This window comes from Micromys minutus, assembly GCF_963924665.1.
Source record: "Micromys minutus genome assembly, chromosome: X".
Lineage (NCBI taxonomy): Eukaryota > Metazoa > Chordata > Mammalia > Rodentia > Muridae > Micromys > Micromys minutus.
In genome coordinates this window covers 91,174,385-91,185,120 of record NC_137970.1, presented here as the reverse complement: position 1 = coordinate 91,185,120, position 10,736 = coordinate 91,174,385, and the positions used below count along the sequence as shown (strand labels likewise).

General features: G+C 39.5%; 1 protein-coding gene across 1 annotated transcript; it reads right to left on the bottom strand.

The window, feature by feature from the left end:
* Window positions 1-1,418: 1,418 nt before the first annotated feature.
* Window positions 1,419-10,423, bottom strand: UBE2A (ubiquitin conjugating enzyme E2 A). Its single transcript, XM_080910510.1, has 6 exons — window positions 10,217-10,423; window positions 9,981-10,061; window positions 9,579-9,604; window positions 3,843-3,932; window positions 2,865-2,953; window positions 1,419-2,566 (listed from the first exon to the last, which is right to left on the bottom strand). Exons 1-6 carry the CDS (start codon window positions 10,258-10,260, stop codon window positions 2,438-2,440), a joined length of 459 nt encoding a protein of 152 aa, XP_080766636.1. The 5' UTR covers window positions 10,261-10,423; the 3' UTR covers window positions 1,419-2,437.
* Between the last annotated feature and the right edge of the window lie 313 nt (window positions 10,424-10,736).

Below are 10,736 nucleotides of genomic sequence, written 5' to 3'. Positions count from 1 at the left end.
TCCTCACATAAGCAGGTGCAGAATTGAATATGAGACTGGATCTCAAAAAGGCACCCTGAAAATCTTCAACTTTCTTGTAATTATGTGCAGACAAGGCAGTCTGTGTTAAAAATTATAGAGAGAAAAAGTTAATCTGTATTAAATGTTCCAGTGAGTATTTAGTGGTAGCTTTGACTATGTCTATGTCAGCTTCATTATTAAGGCTGTAAAAGGGTTATCTCATGAGAATTGGAGATGGTGTTTCTCAGAAGGTGTACAAAATAAAATGTTAATAAATCAGCCTGTTCCTGGTCTCATCTTAAATTTTTCAAATATTAACAGTATCAATATTTAAGGTGCCCAACCAAAACGGTGAAAGTTCAAATATGAAACAAAAAATTTGATGGGGTTCTACTTTGAAGTGGGTATGGACCTGATGGGAAATAATAAGTGTATTTGAGGCTATCACTCCTAAGTGTAACAATACAATTAATGTGGTATTTAATAGTGTAGACTGAACTGTCCCAAATTGAGGTTTAAGTTCCCTTCAAGGATGACTGGGATGCACACAACCTTTCCCTCCAACTATTAAGACATAACATGCCATTGTCCGAATCTCTTTAAAATGAGATAGGTTATTCCTCAGAGAGCCTACTAACATTTCAACATGATGTCAGAGGATACTTGTCCTAACAATCTTATAAGGAATCTAAACATTTTATATAAAAATGTTAAGTTTATTCATTTTATGCATATGTTGTGCCTGCCTGAGTGGATGTTTGTGCACCACCTGAGTGTAGTGCCGATGAAGGCCAGAAGGTGGCATTAGGTCCCCTTAGAACTAGTGAGCAAGGAGGGGGAGGCAGGCTGAGAACTGGAACAGAGTTCTCTGGAAAAACAGCAAGTGTTCTTAACCACTGAGCTGTCTCTCCAATTGTCCCCCACCTCCCCATTATTTTCCTTTGATACAGGGTCTCATTATGTAACTGGCTGGCCTCAAACTCAAGAGATCCATCAGCTGCTTCTACCTCCCAAATGCTGGAATTAGAGGCATGCACAAACACACCCCACTAAGCTAGAGGCTGATTTTTAACAGGTAGGTAAATTGTTAAGATCAGCGAGTTAGAGCTTGGTCTCTGAGGATACTAGTAAAATAACTATCATCATTTCATGCTTTCTTTTGCCTATAATACATACCAAATTAATTTATATAAAAGTATTTGAAAAGCATTAATTCTGTGACTGAAAAGGTGAAAAAAATGTTTTCTGACAGTACTGGCTGTCTATGCCCAGAAATCATTTTTTTTTGCTTTTGTTGTACTTATTTTTAAAAGGGAAGATAAGTAGATAAGAAATCCCTTAAAAAGTTAATAAAAGTGTGAACTAAATTTTAAGATTTTTTATTTACAACTTTTGAAAATGTACAGTTTTTACATGGGTTACTTTTGCGAAGTTAGAAGTGCTATAAATGCATAATAGATTAACAATTAAAATATATTAGACAAAACATTTACAAGCCTTGCCCCATACTGTATATTTAAAAGTGTAAATATCCAAAGAAAATTTGCAGGTACGGGCATTAGAAGGTTCTCAAAACACTGAAAGCATGCAGCATTAAGTCAGGATTTGAATGGGAAAAGTTTGCAAGATATGCTCCCTTCCTTGAATCATAAAAAGGAAAGTTTATTTAGGGCAACCCTGCTTCTTTAGGAGAATAGAGGATCTTCAGTTTTTCCTAACTTAAAAAAAAAGGGAGTCTAATCCTGTTCTCACACCTCTATAAAAAGCAAAAAACTCTGAAGGCCAAAATTCTGAAACATTATAATGAGTTTACACTATGAATATCTTGCAAAAAGTGGACTGTGTCAGTTATTAAAGTTGCTTCAGTTTGTTAGCTGGGTCCTTTAGCAGTCTTCCCGCTACCAGTGCCATCTTGTAGTTCATATTGCTTACAAATGGGTATAGAATTTTTCAGCTTTCCTTCCCCTTTCAAATATTGTTTATATGGGTGCATTCCTGTTCTTTAGGTCATGTTCTAAATACATTCTTTGCCAAATCAAACACAAGGGAAGGACTGGCCAGGAAGAAACACAGCAGCAATCATTTTGTTACAAATAACATCCTGGTCCCCAGACTATACATAACATTTTATCTTAAAAGCTTAGTATAAAAAGTACAGTAACCTGATAACTGCTTTGAGGCTGGAGATATGACAAAGGGACATATGCAGTTGTAATGTTTGCAAGTAACCCAGGTACAGTACATTGGATTTCAAATAGTATCTCTGATGCTCCACAGGAGGACAGAAAGGGGGATAAAAACTTGCCAAGGGAAGACAGAAACAGCACAACAGCTATTTGTTTTTAATAAAGTAAATGTAATGAATTAGGAATAAGGTGATAAATGCATCAATATACATTTTTCTTATGGCCAGCCTCTTCTTCTGCTTTACCCTGAGTCAACAGTCACGCCAGCTTTGTTCTACTATTGCAGACACACGCTTTTCATATTCCCGCTTGTTTTCCTGGTACAGCTGGGCAGCCTGGCTGTTTGCTGGACTATTGGGATTAGGTTCATCCAATAGAGACTACAGAGAAAAGATATAAATGTGAATTCCTCAATGCAACAAGACCAAATATTGTTGAGAAATTTTATCAGTTGGATACACCTGTCCCAAATAGTTAATTCTTCCATCTTCTACATACTAACTTTAGTTGTCTGTAGCTCAGGCAATTATGCAAACATATTTCCTGGTGAGTTGGAATTTAATGGTCTACTCCCTTTAACTTATACAATAAGCTTGGCCCAAAATTTTTAAAGGTCAAAACAGTCACTAACGTAAAAACATCAAAGATAATCACACTAAAGAAAATTTTAAAAATCACCTGTATGGATGTTAAAATAGAAGACACATCATAGGTTGGACTCCAACGGTTCTGAAGTATATCCAGACATATACTACCGTCTGCGTAGACTAAGAACACAAAAGTTGGTATGTTAAACATAAGACTACTAAAGTTTAAACATATTCAAGACAAAAATGCTCAAGAATACTTTGATTTTGAAGTTTAAAGATTCATAGTTAACTGTCTAAAAAGGTATCAATCGTTACTAGGGAAATAAAGTGATCAGCAAATAACAAATGGTAAATAACTGGAAGGCAGAGCTTATTCTGAAGAAACAGCCCTTTTGTTCAGGACATCGTAGGTGTTTTTCAGTGGTTATCCTAACCACTGAAATCATTGGAAATTCAGTCCACCAAATCTGAAAACTATATATCCTACTTGTAACAGTAACATTTTATCATTCACAAGGTTTTTAGTATAAATACAGAAGTCTGAATGCCATGAGAGAAATTATCAAAATTACAAAAAGTACAAGTCAGAATCCTGTAGACTACTAGCACTTTTCCAACACACTGTGCTAGGTCTTTCAAAAGAATCTGGTGTTTGATGGGTCTTCTGGGGTGAGACCACAGAATCTGTGTATTTAAAGTGTTCCATGGTAATTATGATTGCACCTGAAGTTGAAAATTATCTTTCTGGATGCTAATGAAGAAATTATAATACGCAATTATCCTACTTTGACTTTTCATTAAACAGAACCCCCGATATTTTTGTTTAATAAGTAACAAAGATCACAAAGCCAGCAGACTGTTAAGACTCCAAGCAAAGGATGGTAGCATCCTCCTGCATTTCTAGGACTAAGATCAAGACAATAAAAGACCATGAACAAATTCATTTCCAAAGACAGGAAGATACCTAAGCAAATATTCAAGTAACACACAAAAGCAGCAACAGTATTTGGAATATCACTATAACAAGCATTGTAGGACCTTAGAACAACATGTTTAAAATACTTGCCATTAGGATGGAACATCTTAGAGACAAATCTAACAGTAGGTGGTTTGTTTGGATATTCTTCAGTGAATTCAATTGTAAGTTTAAATGTTCCTGTAGTAAAAAGGGGGGGAGGGAGGAAATTTTATTACTTTTTTATATGTACTTTGTTTTTTAACGCTACCTAATTTTTTTAATTATTAAATAAGATAACATAAAGACAGGGAGATGGTATAACTTATTACTAGTTCCTCTAAAGCTAGAAATTTGTCTCCTTTCATTGTTTATTTCTACTTAAAAAAGAATATATTTGTACTGCTAAATGATGTATAACAGTATCAAAATTTTGACCTTGCTATGAATGTCACAAAATTCCAGAATAATTTAAAATACAGTAGCTATCAAGATGGCTAAGTAGGTACAGACACTAAGCCTGAAAACTTCCATGATTCCCAGAATCCGTGAAGTGAAAGGAGAGAACTACCTAGTTGTCCTATGGTTTCCACACATGTACCCAGAAGCAGCACACACACACACACACACACACACACACACACAGAGAGAGAGAGAGAGAGAGAGAGAGAGAGAGAGAGAGAGAGAGAGAGAGAGAGAGAGAATTGCTTAAAAAAAAAAAAAGAAAAGAACAGGCAACAAGGGCCTGGGATTATCATTCAATAATGAGAGCATTTTGTTTAGCTTGTTCTAGGCCCTGGGTTACATGTACAGAACTACTGACAGAGAAGTAGACAAAATGTAAAACACTGGAATAGTAAATTTCCCAGGTACTGTTACTTTAGAAACTTTTATTTTGAAAGCCATATGTAGATACTGTATAAAGGGAGCAAAATATTAAGGAATAGACATACTACAGGCCATCAGAGCATGCTTATGCTCATCACCTCCTGTTTATACGTTTCCTTTTTGTTGAGACAGAGTCTCTCTAAGTAGCCCTGGCTACCCTGGAACTCCACACATAGACCAGGCTGGCCTTGAACTCATACTCATCTGCCTCTGCCCCTGAGTACTGGGAGTAAAGGTATGTGCTGTCACACCCAGCAATCTTCTTGAGAAGCACAGTATTGAATAAATGCAAGAAAAGTGGAAATAGTAAGTCATATTCAATACCTAGAATTCTCTTATGTATAAACAGGTTAGTGATATTATAGATATTGGATTTATGACCAAGAAGCTGCTCTAAAACTGGGCAAACTTAACAGCACACAGAGACCCTAGCTACCCTTACCTAAACCTCCATTGAATGTGGTACCCAAAGAGAGTAAAGCAATACACAAGGAAAGCAACTGCAAAAACACCACAATGAGTTTCAGAGTACAAGCTCAGGGCTGAGTTCTTAGCACATACACAAAGGCTCAGGAGATCCCGTGCCTTCTAGCCTCCATAAGCAACAAACATACACATGGTGCATAGACATGTGGTAAAACATATGTATCAGTGATTCTGTGTAAACCTCAAGTTTTGTATGTGCAAAAGGCTAATAATTCGTATCCACTGTGACACTGCTGTAAGGCTTAAATGTGACAGATGTGTATAGTCCTACAATGTTCCCCATAACTGTTTAATCACTTTAGCTATAATTCTGTCTCATATACCTAAAGCTGGCTGGACGAGAGAAAAATACAAACTCTGAACTTTACTACTAGTCAGAAGTACACAAGTAAATTTGGATATTAAGCTGCACTCATGTCCTGTCACAGAGCAAACACATATATTCATTAATTAAGTATATATGCAGTCAGTTCAAATTCCTTGGCTGAAGCCCTCTGGCTAACTGTGGCCTGGAAAAGCAACAGGAGTTTTACCCTGGCTACTTACTAAGTAGTGAATCTTTTTAGCTATCTTCAGAAGTGAAATATATTTTTGTTCACTTGACTTAAAAATTAAGACTTACACAAATCTTATTCAATATATATATTTAGAAGACAACATTTCTTTCAGATACATTAAATAACTGGAGCCTCTTCAGTAGAAACCTCAATGCAATTTATGAGATCTAAACAAATGTTAAGGCAATTTTTAAAAATCATAGGTTATTAAACAATTTCAAAGTAGAGCTCACCTTCAGAAGGCTAGGCTCCAAAATTATGAAAAGTTAACACTCATCACTGTTGTGTACAATCTTTACTAGTTTTTACTGATTTTTTTAATAAAATCTTCCTGAGGGGGTCAAAAATGTTTTAAGTACCAACACAAATAAACATGGAAGCCAGAAAAAATATAAATGTGTTAAATGTCTAGTATATGGCAATAAAGACTGATATGGTTGAATTGATGAGTATCTGTTCTGCCTGAAGACATAACATATTCAATGTCTTTGAATATGAAGCTAAGATTTAGACCTGACGGTCTATGTGGCAAAAACACCTCTCTAATCCTAACATTTGAGGCAGGGAGGCAAGATCAAGAATTCAAAGTCATCCTCAGTCACATACTTAATTTGAAGCTAGCCTGTATTACAAGAGAACCTGTCTTCACACACACACACACACACACACACACACACACACACACACACACACACGGAGAGAAGGAGAAACAAACAGAAACCAAACAGAAAAAGTTCATGTTAGTCAAAGACTCATGTTTCTTGTCATCTGACTAACTTAGCCTGAAGAAAAAAGCAAAATTATATGTACTTTTTTTTTTGGTGACTGAAAATTTATCAGTGAACTTTAAGAGATACCTTTTTAAAAAGATATGCATATTCAAATTCTTAAGGTCACATATATCAGAAAAGATGACTACAATTACCTCACTCAATAATTTTGAATATGATAAAGAATATATCCCATAACTTTTGTATTTAGCTTCTATACAAAGATATTTCAACAAAATATTTCCTTAACAATGTTCTGGTCATTGAACTTCTCTAGAACATATTTTCTCTCATTTTAAATAATGTAAAGCTAAATTGAACTGCCCCTTTCCCTGGTGCACAAACATCTTTAATCCCAGCACTTGGGGAGGAAGAGGCAGGCAGACCTCTGAGTTCCAGGCCAGCATGGTCTACACTAAATTCCAGACTAGCCAAGACTACAAAGAAACCCTGTCTCAAAAAAAAAAGAATATTTTTTTCTTTGCTCCAGATTTCCTCTTTTTAACTATGATCTGGTTGAGAATCATCTACCAAGAAATTTTTTTTTAAAGTTTTGTGAGGGCTTGTAATTTGGAAACATGTTTGCGACAGCAAATCAGCTGTCCTTTATTTCTACCAAATCTCTTCCCTAATTATAAATTCTCCAAGAGTAATTAGAAGCAATGAAAAAAAGGCCAGAATTTGGTTTTGCTAGCCAGAGCTCTAGATCCCCATGGAAGCAATCCATGTATACTAGACTGTTTACAGAATAAGAGACAGGTACTGTCATTTAGCTTCACTCCTTTCAACAATGTCACGTTATAGATAGATATACGCCATCAAAAACAAAGCAAGTAATGTCAAAGGCAACAATCCAGGAAGATAATGGATCCTACAAGTACCTTTTCATATCATACTACTTTAAATATCAGGAGCACTCTTGAAATCTTAAGTAGCCAGCCTTTAGCAAAACGATGTGCTATTAATAAGCTGTGCCTAAGATAAAACAGTCTGAGCAAAATGGGGGGCAATGAAAATAAAGCCCATTACTGCTGAAACAGTTTACACCAGTGGCTCTTAACCTTGGGTTGTGACCCCTTGGGTGGGTGGGTGGGGGGTGTGCTGAATGGCCCTTTCACATGGGGTTACCTACGACCATCAGAAATCACATTTACAATTCGTAACAGTAGCAAAATCAGTTATGAAGTAGTAGCGAAAATAATTTTATGGTTGGGGTCACTACAACATAAGGGAGTGTATTAAAGGGATGCAGCATCAGAAAGGTTGAGAAGCGCTGAGCTACACATAAACTTACACCTTTAAGACTTAGCTAGCACCAGTCAGGTGGTAGTGGCACAACTTTTGATTCTAGCATTTCTGAGGCAAAGGCAGGCGGATCTCTGAGTTGAGTTCCAGGATGGCCAAAGCTACACAGAGAAACCATGTCTCAAACAAACAAATAAGTAAATAAATAAATAAAAGAACTAGCACCAATCTAGTAGAGAAAAGTTAAATGTGACTAACTCTTACACTGACTGGCTCTTACATTAAACTCACCAAAGTTGTGTGCCCTAGAATCACTCAGTCCTGTGTCATTTCTTTTACTGCAGCACAAAACAGCAGCAACATTTACCTAGTCAGTGAGGTAGAGTAAAAGCTAACAGTATTCTGGAGATTATCAATGGTTTCCTCAGGATGTCTTGAGTATTTGAGACAAATTACAGAATAGGCTGATTTTGACTTACCTCAGAGCATTTGGTTATTAGCAGTAACAAAAAGCCGTCTGGCTTAGCAACATACATAGAAAGTAGTTTTAGAAATGTTTTTGTTGTCACCTTTAAACTAAAGATGTGTATGTCTTTGTGTGTGTGTGTGTGTGTGTGTGTGTGTGTTTGTGTGTGCGCATATGCGCGCACTTGTATGTTAATAAAGGTAAGTCATTAAGAAAAATTAGAGGTTTTTAAGTAACCCAAACACTAGAGAATTTCATAAACTCAAAATGTTCTAATCGTCCTTTAAATTAAACCTTTTAAAAGATCCAAAAAAAACCTCAAACACACACGCACACACAATTTAGTGTATGCATATGAAACTATATCACTGCTGGTTTTGATTCTGATATTGTAGTCATTCAAGACATTACCAAATAGGTAATGGGACTGGGGTAAGAGTTTAAACGGACTTGTTACTGTATTTATTTCAACTGCACAGGAATCTGTAATTATGTCAAATTAGAAGGGGGCTTTTCCTTTGTTGTTTTACTTTTTTTTAGATAAGGATTCACTGTGTAACTCTGGCTGGCCTGAAATTATAGTAGACCAGTCTCAAACTCATAGAGAACCACCCACTTCTGCCCGCTCTGCCTTCCAAGTGCAAGAATTAAAGGCATAGGACACCATGGCAGCATTCAATATATCAAGTTTTGAAGAGTAGTTAATGTGTGCTTTTAAAAGTTAAGTCTAAATCATTTGTTATGAACCTCCTGATACAAACTCAAAATTCAAGTAGGCTGGACACTAGCCAAACGGGTACTACTGTGAGGCAAATCTCAATCGTGAAGCTGCTTTCATCAGAAGATCTAAATGAAAGCACACACTGTAAATTAACTTAAAATCAAGGAACATTATATTGAAATTAGGCATGTATGAATATCTTTAAAGAAGTGAGGTTGATGTGCCTTCTGAGTCATATCGTTGAAGCCAGGGAATTGTATGTCAGGGAATCTTGCAAGCATCCATTCAGCACTCAAACCACACACTAAGCACTGCTGAACACACTTCTTGCCCTTGGGATTGGAACCCATAGTGGACCAGATGGTCTCTGGTGGATTGGTTTTATATTGAATTATCTCCATGGGGACTAAAGTTAACAGAACACTGCCCAAACTTCCACAACCCTGAATACTAACACTGTGGCACTTTTCTTTTAAAAAGTGACTACTTTCACCCAGGATGTATTCAATGGAGAGGGAAAAAAACCAAAAAAGTGCAGTTTTTAAGCACAGAACTATCCAGAACAACCCTCCACACACTGAATTTCACTTGAGCCATTGGTGGGCAGAGGAGGCAAGGTAAAGCTGCTTCTTTTAAGCTGGGGTCACTTGCTGATGCAGGGATCCCTTTCCCCTGGTGAGTAAGCTCCTGAAAAGTGAGCTAAGAAACTCTTACCATCCTCAAATGGGGTCCCTTCGGGCCTGCAACACAGGAAAACAAAAACAAGAGTCAGTTAGTGCCGTCAGAGAGGGTCGTCGCCTTCCCGAAGCTTCTAAGGAAGTGGCTCTGTCAAGGTCTCCCATCCCTGCCTCCCGTCCAGCACCGCTGTCCGGGGTTCAGAAGCCACCCCAGCCCCTTGGAGGCTCCGGAGGTAGCTCAGGCCGACACCACTCCCCACCCCGCCCCCTGGAACCCCAAACGGTTCCCCTGGCATCGAGAACGGAGCTAATCGAGGCAGAGGCTCCGGGGAGCCGCCTAGGCCCAAACCCTAACTATCTTCCCCTTTCCCCCCGCGGCTCGTTGAGGAGCCGGCCCCGGTCCCCCGAGTCCCCGGCGACGGCCGGAGCGAAGACTCACCCAAAAATGACCGCGTTCCAAACCATTATGTTGTTCTCCGACGGAGCCCCGCTCACTCCGGCCGGGGGATCCTCTTGTAACCTTCAGAAACACACAGCGGCTCCCCTCAGCCCCGCGACTCGCGACCGGGGCCCCCCTCACCACCACACCCCGAGGCGCTCCGCTTCGGGATCCGCCCTGTGCCCCGAGGCAAGCAGCCCCCTCCAGCGCTTCTCCCTATCCGACGCGCGGGTTACCTCTTGAAGTCCCTCATGAGGCGGCGCCGGGCCGGGGTGGACATGGCTTTAGCGGGGTCAGAGGTAGGGCATATACCAGGGTCCGCGGTCGCTGAGGAAGCCGAGGGAGCCGAGGGAACCGAGGGAGCACCGAGAGGAACGGCGCTACCTCTCCGAAGCCGAGGGTCGGTCTGGCGCCGGCTAAGCACCACCCCTGAGTAGACGGGGGCCGAACCAACCTGAGGAGAACGCGCGGGGCGGGGGACGCCTTACGCCTTGCAGACCGTACCAAGTCCGCCACGGGCCGGGGGGAGGACCAAAGTTGATCGGTCAATCAAACCCCGCCCGAGAACCCCCTTCCAGGGCCGTGGGGAGGTGGCGGCCAAGTTCGAGGGGAAAGGCTAAGCGGGCAGCAAAGGAAGTCTTCAACTCGCGGGGATTTAACAGGGAACCGCGCAGGCTCCACTTGGGGATTTGAAGAGGAACCCCCACAAAGTTTTCTTTTTATAGTTACTTTTTATTTCCCGGGAGGGGGTGGTGG